This window comes from Mus musculus, chromosome 5, assembly GCF_000001635.26.
Source record: "Mus musculus strain C57BL/6J chromosome 5, GRCm38.p6 C57BL/6J".
Classification (NCBI taxonomy): domain Eukaryota; kingdom Metazoa; phylum Chordata; class Mammalia; order Rodentia; family Muridae; genus Mus; species Mus musculus.
In genome coordinates this window covers 138,037,224-138,052,677 of record NC_000071.6, presented here as the reverse complement: position 1 = coordinate 138,052,677, position 15,454 = coordinate 138,037,224, and the positions used below count along the sequence as shown (strand labels likewise).

The window sequence follows — 15,454 nt, the reverse complement described above, 5'->3', positions numbered from 1 at the left end:
AATCTAACTACTAAGGTCAGTTAGAATAGCTTTGTACAGTTAGCAACAATAACCCAACTGCCTGGCAAGACTTCCTGCACTTGTGTAAGAGCTCTTATGGTTGCTGTGAGGTTCTATGGTTTTTGCCTTTTATAAGCAACTCTTGGGAAACAGGGTTGCAGTCTAAACTTCTGAGTCTGACCTGCGCCCCTGACCACTCAGTCCCAGGGCATATGTTCAATAAACTATCCCTGCTTGACTGAGATGGCTGAGTGGTTTGTGGGGTGATTCCTGGACCCCAACTCTGCTCATGAAATATAATAGGGCAGCTTATTACCACCTGTGAGGATGACAGAAAGAGGCCTTTCTCATAATTTCCAAGGTTTTGGATTCCCATCAAAAACAAGGGAGGGGCCTTAGGGGATAGACAAGTGGTTAGAACACCTGCCCTGCAAAGTGTGAGGGCCTGAGTTGGAAAGCATGTGGACACTGAGCACACACTTGCAATATCAGAGCTCCTAGGAAGCAGGGAAAGCATTAGAGACAGGAAAATGTCTGGGAGCTTGTGTGCCAGGTACCTTGGCATATGTAGTATCAAACCACACACCTAGTTTCAAACAAAGTAGAAGGTAAAGTCTGACAAAAATGTCCTCTAACCACCACACACATGGTGGGACATATCCATGACCATGTACTTACAAGCTTGTTCCGTTCTCTCTCTCCCCTCTCTCCTTCCCTCCCTTTCTCTACCCACCTCTTTCTCTCTCCTTTCTCTCACCCCCCCAAGACACACCCCTTCCCCGTCATTACACACAGAGGTTGGCATGATGTATAGAAAACCAAGTCCATACTGTGTACAGGGTCACTTTACACTCTAAGGTCCAATATGGAGCATCCACTTGTGAGGACCAAAGCTCTGTGGACACCGTGAACAGATTAGCTGTGCTGCTGACACACAGGAAACAGACTCTGAACCACAGTCAGGTCGCAGAACCCATGCTGCTGTGTTATTCCTGAGCACCCAGTGTACCCGGAAGTTAACTATTGATCGCTGATTGGCTCAAACCCTGAAAGGGCCTCTACTTTTCAGAGTGCTGTGGGCAGTGCATTGCGTAGCTCTTTCCTTTTGAAGACTCTTTTCTGGGGTTTTGAATCCTCTCTTGAGGAACCTCATATCTGCAGACAGTACGACTAGGAGGAAAGATCCACCTATGTGGACCTCATTGCCAGGCCTGAGAGCAGAAAAGAAAACCTGCCACCACTGGTCATTGTGCCTCAGCTTCTGACATTGCAATTGAGATCAGGTGCCCTGGAGCCCTCCCTAGCCTGAGTCAGTGATCTCAAGTTCAAGTCCCTGTTTCCTAGTTTGTAGTATCAATCACAGGACGGTTTCAGGCCAGGGGAGCTGTGAACATCATGTAGGCCTTGCTGTCTGCATTTGAGGGGGACTGTTTATTACAGGACTAGGGGAGAGCTGGAATCCAAACTCCCGTCTCCCTTGAGGCCAAGGGATACTGATATTTAGCTAACTCCAGGCTCTCTGATCTTACATAGGCAGAGACCCTGTGATGCAACTCATGCCACATCTCCAGGAATTCACAGGGTTACCGAGTTTGCCTCTGTGGAAGAGGGTCAAGCTGATGCTATCTAATGTTCTCTCTGGTCCTTCTGATCATGCTGCTGGGTCCAGAAGAACCCAAAGTCCACACCCAGCTTCTACGCTTCCCCACTTCAGGTACCTGAAACTTGGTCCCTTCAAAGGCACTTTTAATGATCAGGTGGTTTGGGGTGTGAAGTTATTCTTCCTGGGGCTTTTGACACCACAGGAACAATTTTCCTATGTAAAGAAGAGGCATGCAAACTTTATATGTCCCAGTAGAGGGGAATGGCAGGGCCAAAAAGTGGGAGGGGATGGGTTCGGGAGTGGGGGGGCGGTATGGGGGACTTTTGGGTTAGCATTGGAAATGTAAATGAGGAAAATACCTAACATAAAAATATTAAAAACGAAAGAAGAAAAGAGATAAAATTAAAAAAAAAAGAAGAGGCAGGAAAATCTCCGAGGTCATCTTTCACAAACATCTATTTTATTCTCAGAGGAGGAGTCTGATTATGAGCTTGGGCAGGCAGAGGGGCTGTCTCTATCAGCTTTGGACATGCTTTAAGCCACTTCTCTGAATGGTGATCCCAGAGCCCATCTGGGATTTCATCATTTGCTTTCTTGCCCCCTGGCTGGACTGGGGGCTCTGAGTGAAGCACGCTGAACCCAGAACATGATGCCTTTCCACAAGGTTCCCTTTTTCAGGTCCGTGTCTATACACGGGTCCTTTCCAATACTATAACTGTAGAATCGTAGCATCCGGCATCCTCTGGTGATCTTCTAAAATGCAAAGCACACGTGAGAGGGACTCTGAGAACCTCAGCTGCACAGGGCATCTCTCCAGCTGTGGTTACCCTGTTTCACACTGCTCCCCCAAGTTGCCTCCTCCTGTCTCAACCTCTTCCCCCCATCTCCTAGCTCCCATCACATACCATCCTCTCCTCCCTCAGCATCTCCTCCTCTTCCTTCTCCCACTTCCTCCCCCTAGCATGGTCAGTTCCCCTCCTTGTTCAACATGCAGGATACACGCAGGAGATACCTTCTGGGATGCTAGGTCTGTTGGCAGGTTCGATTTACCCATCATCCCACGGTGTCTACACCTAGCTTCCCCATGCTTTGCACCATATACATAAGTATCATCTGCCAGTTGACACAGACATGAGTAACATAGATACATTCAAATGCAGAAATGTACCTGGGCCGTGCCGGATGCTTGTTCTCCTGACACCCTTCCTGTGTCTTATTTTTTGGGGGAGACTCTGTTCTGCCCCAGGTGAGATGTCTCTTTGGATGGGATACAGCAACAGAGCTTCCTCATCGCATTTCCTATCATCCTCGTCCAGCCCTTGATGCCTCTGGGCCAGCCCCTGCTGTGGACAGGCTTATCTGCTGCTGAGGCTCTGGTGTGGCCTTGTGTGCTCTCTTCGCTGCTGTTTGGCTGGACTGTGCAAAACATTGAGCAAATGCAGGGTACACTCCTAGTACGGGTGCGTGTGTGGTCCATTGTGGGTGCCGTGTGGCGTGGCCTGCCGAGAACACTGGGCCAACTGACTCTTCTGTCTCTTTTCTTACTAGTACTCTTGCCACAGACAGACACTTGCCTATTGGCGGATGACCAGGGACATGTGGGTTCATTCTCTCTCCTGCGAAGTCCGAGACGGGTAGTAGCAGTATCAACAAGGGAAGGGAATGGGGTCACCGATGGGTTCACGGGCCTAGCCCGGGTTGGCCTGTCACATTCCTTAAGAATCTGTTTTTTCAGTAGACAATAAGACGCCATGGTTTGGTTGAATTTTCTCTGACGTAACGAATCTTCAATATCTTGAGCTTGGAACCCGATATGTCCCATTGCTTTTACAATTGCAGGGTCTGGCTTGAGGGGGGTCTGTTCTTCACAAGGATCTGGGAACACCCCTGAGCCTTCTGTGACCCAGGGATGCACCATAACCTCAGCAACAGTGGGCCTGAGTTTGGGGTTGGCCGTCATTAAAAGACTAAGCAGGTCTTGGAGCTCTGCTGACAGTCTAGAGGGAATAGAATACTTTCCTGCAAGAATTCGCTTTACCAGCTTTTTTATGCTGCAAGCATCAAACGGGATCTTTCCAGTTACCATAAAATACAGCACAACTCCAAGAGTCCATACATCGATCTTGGGCCCATCATAGGGTGTGCTAAGGAGCACCTCAGGAGCACTAAATGGGTAAGTCCCACAGAATAAGTTGAGTTTTTGCCCTGGCTTCACTTTGGTGCCGAGTCCAAAATCAATGATCTTCACTTTCCCATCTTTTTCAACCATGATATTGTCCGGTTTCAGGTCCCTGTGAACTATACCCTGGTTGTGGCAGTAGTTCATAGCACTTAAGAGCTGCTTGAATAATGCGCGTGCTTCATGCTCCTGCAGGTAGCCAGCTTTTCGGATGTGTTGGTAAAGTGATTTACCCTTGCACAACTCCATAATGAGGTATACTTTCTTCTTGGTCTCAATGACTTGAAGGAGAGAGATGATATTCGGATGATCGGCCATCATCAGTAACTCTACCTCAGAAATGACACGGTTGCACCAATACTCCCTCTTTCGAATCGTTTTGACAGCCACGTGAGTGCCTGTGAGGCGGTGCTGGGCCAGCTTCACTGTGGCACAGCCTCCATGGCCGATAGTCTCTAGCATCACATATTGAGCATGCAAACCATCCATGTCAGCCAAAGGGGACTTGGATCTGAGCTTTTCTGACTTCTGTTGACTCCCAGGGCCCATTTGAGGTAACCAAGTATAAATGCTACCTAAGGGGTTTGGGGGGAAGAAAGAAAGGGAAGAAAGAAAGCAAAGATAAAAATTAAAATAGTGAAAAATAAGCAAAACAGACAACTAAAACCCAATAAAAATATAACAACAGCAGGAACCCAGAAAAGCAAAACCACACACAAAGCCAAGAAAATCCAAATTAAACAACCTAGCTGCAAGTCACTAGAAGAGAGGGGCACAGCTGTGCAACACTAAGAAGAAATATTACTAAGTGGTGTGTAAGAATAAAAATGTACAAGGAGGCGGGCATGGTAGCGCACACCTTTAATACCAGCACTTGGGAGGCAGAGGTAGGGGGATTTCTGAGTTTGGGACCAGCCTGGTCTAGAGAGTAAGTTTCAGTACAGCCAGGGCTATACAGAGAAACCCTGTCTCCAAAAACAAAACAAAACATAACAAAATGTACAAGGAAATGTATAAATGATCAATATAACAAACTCATCAAAACTTCTAGAATACACAAAGAATTAAAAAAGTAAAAAAAATAATGGAGAAAAGAACCCAATGGATAATTGGGAATAATTGGGATAGGGATCTGAAGAGGGTTTTCTCAGAAGATGTGGAATCGCCTGAAAAATGTATATATATATGGCCATGAGGGATATGAAAACTAATACTAGTTTGAGATTTTATCTTATTCTAATCAGATGGCAAAGGCACCAATGCTGGTGTGTGTGGATGTGGGGGATGGCAACCCTCATGTAAGTTGTCCATGGGAGGATATGAGCTGGTGTGGCCACTGTATTTATCAGTACAACTCTCCTGTCTCAGAGAAATGACCTTTATTAGTAACTCTCATATCTCAGAGAAATTTCCTTGTGCCATGATACAGAAACTCACAACTGGTCAAAGACTAGAGAGTAAATGTTAACTAAGTGCTCAAAAACCGGGGTGTCTACATTGTACCCTCTTCTGTTTTCCTTTCTCCCTCCTCCCTCCTTCCTTCCCTCCCTCCAGGGTTCAGGGACTATCACAGCAAAAGGGAATAGAGAGATTGTAAGAACCAGGGATTGGGAAGGACCTGAGCAAAATATTATCTCCTTGACATGACAAGACCAGTGTATTCATGAATTCACAGCAGCAGTGGCCTCCAGCATGAAATCTGCCCAAAATCAAGCATTGCACCCTGACTAACCCATCCCGGGAACATTGACAGTTGATGACATCCAGAAAAGACAGTCATTCCTCCTTAAGGATGTAGCTCCTGGTAGATCAACCACACTCCAGTGGATGCCCCCACACTCATGAACATATGACAGCAGGTTAGTAAACAAGTACATGAATTTTGTGGGTTGTGGGAGTGACTGTGGGGAGGGATCTGGGATGAGTGAGGGAAGGGCATGGCGTAACTAGGATCCAGATACATTTTATGGATGTCTGAAATTATCAATAAATATTATAACTTTTAAAAATCATAAAAAAGCTGGGCAGTGGTGGCAAACACCTTTGATCCCAGCCTTGAGAGGCAGAGGCAGCCAGATTTCTGAGTTTGAGACTATCCTGTCCTACAGAGTGAGTTCCAGAACAGCCAGGGCTACACAGAGAAACCCTGTCTCAAAAAAACAAAACAAGGGGCGGCGCCATCTTCGGCTCCAGACAGCTGGCCACCTTCCTGGTGAGAGCACAGGGGTCTGCCCGGCCTGAGAGGTTTGTGTCACAGGCGCCGGCGGGAGCCTTCTTGGCTCCGGGACTCCGCAGAGGGCAGGCTGCACGGGTGACCGTGTGGAATACAGAGGCCAGCCGTTTCTGGGACGGATGAGAGTCGCAGAGCTTCTGGGGCGACGCCATCTTCGGCTCCAGACAGCCGGCCACCTTCCTGGTGAGAGCACAGGGGTCTGCCCGGCCTGAGAGGTTTGTGTCACAGGCGCCGGCGGGAGACTTCTTGGCTCCGGGACTCCGCAGAGGGCAGGCTGCACGGGTGACCGTGTGGAATACAGAGGCCAGCCGTTTCTGGGACGGGCGAGAGTCGCAGAGCTTCTGGGGCGGCGCCATCTTCGGCTCCAGACAACCAGCCACCTTCCTGGCGAGAGCCACAGAGCTTCTGAGGCGGCGCCATCTTCGGCTCCAGACGGCCGGCCACCTTCCTGGCGAGAGCCACAGAGCTTCTGAGGCGGCGACATCTTCGACTCCAGACAACCGGCCACCTTCCTGGCCAAAGCAACACAGCTTCTGGGAAAGATCCTGTTTTGGGCCTTCACCTTCAGCCAGGAGGAGGTCCAAACACCAGATAACTGTACACCTTCCCCGAAAGAGGAGAGCTTGCCTGCAGAGACTGCTCTGACCACTGAAACTCAGAGGAGAGAGCTTGTCTCCCACACCTGCTGATTGAGGGTAACAAAATCAACAGAGGAACAATCTCTTAACAAAGACAACTATAACAACTAACTCCAGGGATTGCCAGATGGAGAAAGGTAAACGTAAGAATCCTACTAACAGAAACCAGGACCACTCACCATCATCAGAACCCAGAACGCCCACTTCGCCCAGTCCAGGACACTCTAACACACCTGAAAAGGTAGACCTGGATTTAAAAGCATATCTCATGATGATGGTAGAGGACATAAAGAAGGAATTCAATAACTCACTTAAAGAGATACAGGAGAACACTGCTAAAGAGTTACAAGTCCTTAAAGAAAAACAAAAAAACACAACCAAACAGGTAGAAGTCCTTATAGAAAAACAGGAAAACACATCCAAACAGGTGATGGAAATGAACAAAACCATACTAGACCTAAAAAGGGAAGTAGACACAATAAAGAAAACCCAAAGTGAGGCAACGCTGGAGATAGAAACCCTAGGAAAGAAATCTGGAACCATAGATGCCAGCATCAGCAACAGAATACAAGAGATGGAAGAGAGAATCTCAGGTGCAGAAGACTCCATAGAGAACATCGGCACAACAATCAAAGAAAATGGAAAATGCAAAAAGATCCTAACTAAAAACATCCAGAAAATCCAGGACACAATGAGAAGACCAAACCTACGGATAATAGGAGTGGATGAGAATGAAGATTTTCAACTCAAAGGACCAGCAAACATCTTCAACAAAATTATTGAAGAAAACTTCCCAAATCTAAAGAAAGAGATGCCCATGAACATACAAGAAGCCTACAGAACTCCAAATAGACTGGACCAGAAAAGAAATTCCTCCCGACACATAATAATCAGAACATCAAATGCACTAAATAAAGATAGAATACTAAAAGCAGTAAGGGAAAAATGTCAAGTAACATATAAAGGCAAGCCTATCAGAATTACACCAGATTTTTCACCAGAGACTATGAAAGCCAGAAGAGCCTGGACAGATGTTATACAGACACTAAGAGAACACAAATGCCAGCCCAGGCTACTATACCCAGCCAAACTCTCAATTACCATAGATGGAGAAACCAAAGTATTCCACGACAAAACTAAATTCACCCATTATCTCTCCACGAATCCAGCCCTTCAAAGGATAATAACAGAAAAAAACCAATAAAAGGACGGGAACCACGCCCTAGAAAAAACAAGAAGATAATCCCTCAACAAACCTAAAAGAAGACAGCCACAAGAATAGAATGCCAACTTTAACAACAAAAATAACAGGAAGCAACAATTACCTTTCCTTAATATCTCTTAATATCAATGGACTCAATTCCCCAATAAAAAGACATAGACTAACAGACTGGCTACACAAACAGGACCCAACATTCTGCTGCTTACAGGAAACCCATCTCAGGGAAAAAGACAGACACTACCTCAGAGTGAAAGGCTGGAAAACAATTTTCCAAGCAAATGGTCTGAAGAAACAGGCTGGAGTAGCCATTCTAATATCGGATAAAATCGACTTCCAACCCAAAGTTATCAAAAAAGACAAGGAGGGACACTTCATAGTCATCAAAGGTAAAATCCTCCAAGAGGAACTCTCAATTCTGAATATCTACGCTCTAAATGCAAGGGCAGCCACATTCATTAAAGACACTTTAGTAAAGCTCAAAGCACACATTGCACCTCACACAATAATAGTGGGAGACTTCAACACACCACTTTCATCAATGGACAGATCGTGGAGACAGAAACTAAACAGGGACACAGTGAAACTAACAGAAGTTATGAAACAAATGGACCTGACAGATATCTACAGAATATTTTATCCTAAAACAAAAGGATATACCTTCTTCTCAGCACCTTACGGGACCTTCTCTAAAACTGACCATATAATTGGTCACAAAACAGGCCTCAACAGATACAAAAATATTGAAATTGTCCCATGTATCCTATCAGACCACCATGGCCTAAGACTGATCTTCAATAACAACATAAATAATGGAAAGCCAACATTCACGTGGAAACTGAACAACACTCTTCTCAATGATACCTTGGTCAAGGAAGGAATAAAGAAAGAAATTAAAGACTTTTTAGAGTTTAATGAAAATGAAGCCACAACGTACCCAAACCTTTGGGACACAATGAAAGCATTTCTAAGAGGGAAACTCATAGCTCTGAGTACCTCCAAAAAGAAACAGGAGAGAGCACATACTAGCAGCTTGACAACACATCTAAAAGCTCTAGAAAAAAAGGAAGCAAATTCACCCAAGAGGAGTAGACGGCAGGAATCAATCAAACTCAGGGGTGAAATTAACCAAGTGGAAACAAGAAGAACTATTCAAAGAATTAACCAAAAGAGGAGTTGGTTCTTTGAGAAAATCAACAAGATAGATAAACCCTTAGCTAGACTCACTAGAGGGCACAGGGACAAAATCCTAATCAACAAAATCAGAAATGAAAAGGGAGACATAACAACCAATCCTGAAGAAATCCAAAACACCATCAGATCCTTCTACAAAAGGCTATACTCAACAAAACTGGAAAACCTGGACGAAATGGACAAATTTCTGGAAAGATACCAGGTACCAAACTTGAATCAGGATCAAGTTGACCTTCTAAACAGTCCCATATCCCCTAAAGAAATAGAAGCAGTTATTAATAGTCTCCCAGACAAAAAAAGCCCAGGGCCAGATGGGTTTAGTTCAGAGTTCTATCAGACCTTCAAAGAAGATCTAATTCCAGTTCTGCACAAACTATTTCACAAGATAGAAGTAGAAGGTACTCTACCCAACTCATTTTATGAAGCCACTATTACTCTGATACCTAAACCACACAAAGATCCAACAAAGATAGAGAACTTCAGACCAATTTCTCTTATGAATATCGATGCAAAAATCCTTAATAAAATTCTCGCTAACCGAATCCAAGAACACATTAAAGCAATCATCCATCCTGACCAAGTAGGTTTTATTCCAGGGATGCAGGGATGGTTTAATATACGAAAATCCATCAATGTAATCCATTATATAAACAAACTCAAAGACAAAAACCACATGATCATCTCGTTAGATGCAGAAAAAGCATTTGACAAGATCCAACACCCATTCATGATAAAAGTTTTGGAAAGATCAGGAATTCAAGGCCCATACCTAAACATGATAAAAGCAATCTACAGCAAACCAGTAGCCAACATCAAAGTAAATGGAGAGAAGCTGGAAGCAATCCCACTAAAATCAGGGACTAGACAAGGCTGCCCACTTTCTCCTTACCTCTTCAACATAGTACTTGAAGTCCTAGCCAGAGAAATTCGACAACAAAAGAAGATCAAGGGGATACAAATTGGAAAGGAGGAACTCAAAATATCACTTTTTTAGATGATATGATAGTATATATAAGTGACCCTAAAAATTCCACCAGAGAACTCCTAAACCTGATAAACAGCTTTGGTGAAGTAGCTGGATATAAAATTAACTCAATCAAGTCAATGGCCTTTCTCTACACAAAGAATAAACAGGCTGAGAAAGAAATTAGGGAAACAACACCCTTTTCAATAGTCACAAATAATATAAAATATCTCGGCATGACTCTAACTAAGGAAGTGAAAGATCTGTATGATAAAAACTTCAAGTCTCTGAAGAAAGAAATTAAAGAAGATCTCAGAAGATGGAAAGATCTCCCATGCTCATGGATTGGCAGGATCAACATTGTAAAAATGGCTATCTTGCCAAAAGCAATCTACAGATTCAATGCAATCCCCATCAAAATTCCAACACAATTCTTCAACAAATTAGAAGGAGCAATTTGCAAATTCATCTGGAATAACAAAAAACCTAGGATAGCAAAAACTCTTCTCAAGGATAAAAGAACCTCTGGTGGAATCACCATGCCTGACCTAAAGCTTTACTACAGAGCAGTTGTGATAAAAACTGCATGGTACTGGTATAGAGACAGACAAGTAGACCAATGGAATAGAATTGAAGACCCAGAAATGAACCCACACACCTATGGTCACTTGATCTTCGACAAGGGAGCTAAACCATCCAGTGGAAGAAAGACAGCATTTTCAACAATTGGTGCTGGCACAACTGGTTGTTATCGTGTAGAAGAATGCGAATCAATCCATACTTATCTCCTTGTACTAAGGTCAAATCTAAGTGGATCAAGGAACTCCACATAAAACCAGAGACACTGAAACTTATAGAGGAGAAAGTGGGGAAAAGCCTTGAAGATATGGGCACAGGGGAAAAATTCTTGAACAGAACAGCAATGGCTTGTGCTGTAAGATCGAGAATTGACAAATGGGACCTAATGAAACTCCAAAATTTCTGCAAGGCAAAAGACACCGTCAATAAGACAAAAAGACCACCAACAATTGGGAAAGGATCTTTACCTATCCTAAATCAGATAGGGGACTAATATCCAACATATATAAAGAACTCAAGAAGGTGGACTTCAGAAAATCAAATAACCCCATTAAAAAATGGGGCTCAGAACTGAACAAAGAATTCTCACCTGAGGAATACCGAATGGCAGAGAAGCACCTGAAAAAATGTTCAACATCCTTAATCATCAGGGAAATGCAAATCAAAACAACCCTGAGATTCCACCTCATACCAGTCAGAATGGCTAAGATCAAAAATTCAGGTGACAGCAGATGCTGGCATGGATGTGGAGAAAGAGGAACACTCCTCCATTGTTGGTGGGATTGCAGGCTTGTACAACCACTCTGGAAATCAGTCTGGCGGTTCCTCAGAAAATTCGACATAGTACTACCGGAGGATCCAGCAATACCTCTCCTGGGCATATATCCAGAAGATGCCCCAACTGGTAAGAAGGACACATGCTCCACTATGTTCATAGCAGCCTTATTTATAATAGCCAGAAGCTGGAAAGAACCCTAATGCCCCTCAACAGAGGAATGGATACAGAAAATGTGGTACATCTACACAATGGAGTACTACTCAGCTATTAAAAAGAATGAATTTATGAAATTCCTAGCCATTGGATGGACCTGGAGGGCATCATCCTGAGTGAGGTAACACATTCACAAAGGAACTCACACAATATGTACTTACTGATAAGTGGATATTAGCCCAAAACCTAGGATACCCAAGATATAAGATACAATTTCCTAACACATGAAACTCAAGAAAAATGAAGACTGAAGTGTGGACACTATGCCCCTCCTTAGAAGTGAGAACACAGAGACAAAGTTTGGAGCTGTAATGAAAGGATGGACCATGTAGAGACTGCCATATCCAGGGATCCACCCCATAATCAGCATCCAAATGCTGACACCATTGCATACACTAGCAAGATTTTATCGAAAGGACCCAGATGTAGCTGTCTCTTGTGAGACTATGCCGGGGCCTAGCAAACACAGAAGTGGATGCTCACAGTCAGCTAATGGATGGATCACAGGGCTCCCAATGGAGGAGCTAGAGAAAGTAGCCAAGGAGCTAAAGGGAACTGCAACCCTATAGGTGGAACAACATTATGAACTAACCAGTACCCCGGAGCTCTTGACTCTAGCTGCATATGTATCAAAAGATGGCCTAGTCAGCCATCACTGGAAAGAGAGACCCATTGGATACGCAAACTTTATATGCCCCAGTATAGGGGAATGCCAGGGCCAAAAAGGGGGAGTGGGTGCGTAGGGGAGTGGGGGTGGTTGGCTATGGGGGACTTTTGATATAGCATTGGAAATGTAAATGAGCTAAATACCTAATAAAAAATGGAAAAGAAAAAAAAAGAAAATCTAGAATAACAAAAGTTATTCTAGAAGAAAAAACTGGCACAAAATTCCACCAAATGCTAAACATAATAAAATCAAAGGAGAATTTCAAACAAAATCCTCAATCAACACTGAAAGCCAAAAACCAGCCAAACAAAGAAACCAGAAAATAAAATCCAAAGCGTATAAGGTTAAGACTCAAATAACCACCAGGGGGTGGGACACAGCTTTAGTCCCAGCACTGAGGAAGCAGAAGCACTTGGATTTCGGAGTTAAGGCTAGCCTGGGCTACAGAGCGAGTTCAAGGTCATCCATGGCTACACAGAGAAACCCTGTCTCATGAATAAAAGAGCAACAAAAACAAAACAAAACCCTCCAATATCCACAGACTTGGTAGCTAGTTCACCAAAACACAAGGACCAACTTTCAGTGTTTAAAAACCCTGTGAAAAAACCGTCAACGGAGTAATTTTAATTTCAGATTTTGAAGTGGATCAAAGACCTCAACATAAAACCAGACACACAAGGTCTAATAGGACAGAAAGTGGGGGATAGCCTTGAACTCATCAGCCCAGGAGACAGCTTCCTGAACAGAACACCAAGGGATCAGCCACTAAGATCAACAGTAAGTGGGACCTCATGAAACTGCAAGCTTCGGTAAAGCAAAGGACATTGTCATTAGGACAAAACAGCCTATAGACTGGGAGAGAGTCTTCACTGTCCTACAGCTGATAGAGGGCTGATATCCAAAATATATGAAGAACTCAAGAGGTAGCTAACGTTAAAAAAAAAGAAACCAAAAAATCAACCAAACAATCGAAACCCCACCACCCAAAATTCCAAACAATCCAATCAAAAAATTGGGCATAGAACTAAACAAGTGAATTCACAACAGAGGAATCTTGAATGGCTGAGAAGCACTTAAAGCAATGTTCAACGTACTTAGTCATCAGAGAAATACAAATGAAAATGATTCTGAAATTCCATCTTACACCCATCAGAATGGCTAAGATCTAAAACTCAAGTGATGTCACATGCTGTTGAGGATGTGAAGCAAGGGTAACTCTTCTCAATTGCTGGTGGGAGTACAAACTTGTACAACTACTCTGGAAATCAATTTGGCACTTTCTTAGAAAACCAGGAATAGTTCTACCTCAAAGACGCAGCTCTACCACTCCCAGACATATACCCCAAACAAGAAACTTCCTCAACTATATTCATAGCAGCCTTATTCATGACAGCCAGAAACTTGAAACAACCCAGATGTCCCTCAACTGAAGAATGGATAAAGAAAATGTGGTTCATTTACACAATGGAATACTATTCAGCTATGAAAAACAAAGACATCATGAAATTTGCAGGCCAATGGATGGAACTTGAAAATATCATCCTGAGTGAGGTAACCCAGACCCAGAAAGACAAACATGGTATGTGCTCACTTATAAGTGGATATTAGCTATAAAGTACAGAATCACCACGCTGTAATGAACAGACCCAAAGAAGTTAAATACCAAGGATGACCCAAGAGAGCATGCTTGAATCCCATTCAAAAGGGGAAATCCAATAGAGTTGGATGGAAGGAGGGAACTGAGGGGGAGAGTTGTGGGGGAGGGGAACAGGGGTAGGGATAGGTGTGGGGAGAGCAGGGGGAGGGGCAGAAGAGGGGTGTATGTGGGGGATAAATCTCTGGGATGAGTTGGAGACTTGGCGGGGATGGGGTTGGGGGAGACTCTAGGGAGCCTATGAGAAAATGCTAGCTGAGACTTCTAGCAGCTGGGGTTGGAGAGACTGAAGTGGCCATCTCCTGTAGCCAGGCAGCATTTCCAGTAGGGGGAGGGAGGCACTAACCAACCCAGGTAACCTTCAACCCAAAATTTGTCTCACCTATAAGCTGTTCAGGGATAAAGATGGAGCAGAGATTGAGGGAACGGCCAACCAATGACAGGCCAAACTTGAGACCCACCCCATGGGAGAGACCACTGTTAACGATGCTCTATGACTTGCAGACAGGACCTAACTGTCTTCTGAGAGGCTTCACCTAGCAGCTGATGGAAACAGATGCAGAGATCCAGAGTCAAACACTAGGTGGAGCTTGGGGAGTCTTGTGGAAGAGTGGGGATAGAACTGAGCAAGCCAGAGGGGTCAAGGACACCACAAGAAGACCTACAGAGTCAACTAACTTGGGCACATGGAAGTCACAGAGACTGAACCAGCAACTAAAGAACATGCAGGGGTGGGCCTAGTCCCCCTACGTATTTGTAGTAGATGTACATCTTAGTCTTCATTTGGGTCTCCTACCAACTGGAGCAGAGGCTGTCTCTGACTTTGTTACCTGCCTTTGGATCCCTTTTCCCTTAGCTGGGCAGTCTTTTCTGGCCTCAGTGGGAGAGGATAGGCTTAGTCCTGCTAGGACTAGATGTCCCAGGGCATGGTGGCACCTAAGGAGTCAGCCTCCCTTTCTCTGAGAAGGGGAGGGAATTAGAGGAGGAGGGGCATGTGAGGTGGAACTAGGAGAAGAGGAGGGAAGGGGGCTATGATTGGAATGTAAAGTGAATAAATAATAATAAAAAAAATCTTAAAAAAAATAAAGTAGATGGTTTACCTTAGAAACAATGGCCAAGCTGACTGACGGCCTCAACACAACAGATGTTCTCACACCTGCTACACGTGCACCTACACACACTCTTGTGTGCTCGCACACACACACTCTCACACACTCGGTCACAAACACACAGGTGCACTTAGAGTCACCCACGGGTATACCTACACACACACACCCACATACAACACAAAGTCACTCACACTCAAGTAATTTTAAAACTCAACTCACAAACACAAGCAACGCTCCTCCCAAACACACACTGATCTAGACACACACACACACACACACACACACACACACACACACACAAGCTCACACACAAACCAATCAAACACAAAATCCACACACAGCTCACTAGATACAACGAAATCGCAAAGGGCACCACCAACTCCACCAAACTCCACCAACTCCACCAACTCCTCTCAACACACTC

At 44.4% G+C, this 15,454-nt stretch overlaps 1 protein-coding gene across 1 annotated transcript; it reads right to left on the bottom strand.

Moving 5' to 3' along the window:
• Window positions 1-2,044: 2,044 nt before the first annotated feature.
• Smok3b (sperm motility kinase 3B) lies at window positions 2,045-15,454 on the bottom strand. The gene is made up of 3 exons (NM_001039889.3): window positions 15,022-15,454; window positions 2,772-4,357; window positions 2,045-2,356 (listed from the first exon to the last, which is right to left on the bottom strand). The coding sequence occupies exon 2, from the start codon at window positions 4,329-4,331 to the stop codon at window positions 2,817-2,819; it is 1,515 nt and encodes a 504-aa protein (NP_001034978.1). The 5' UTR covers window positions 4,332-4,357; window positions 15,022-15,454; the 3' UTR covers window positions 2,045-2,356; window positions 2,772-2,816.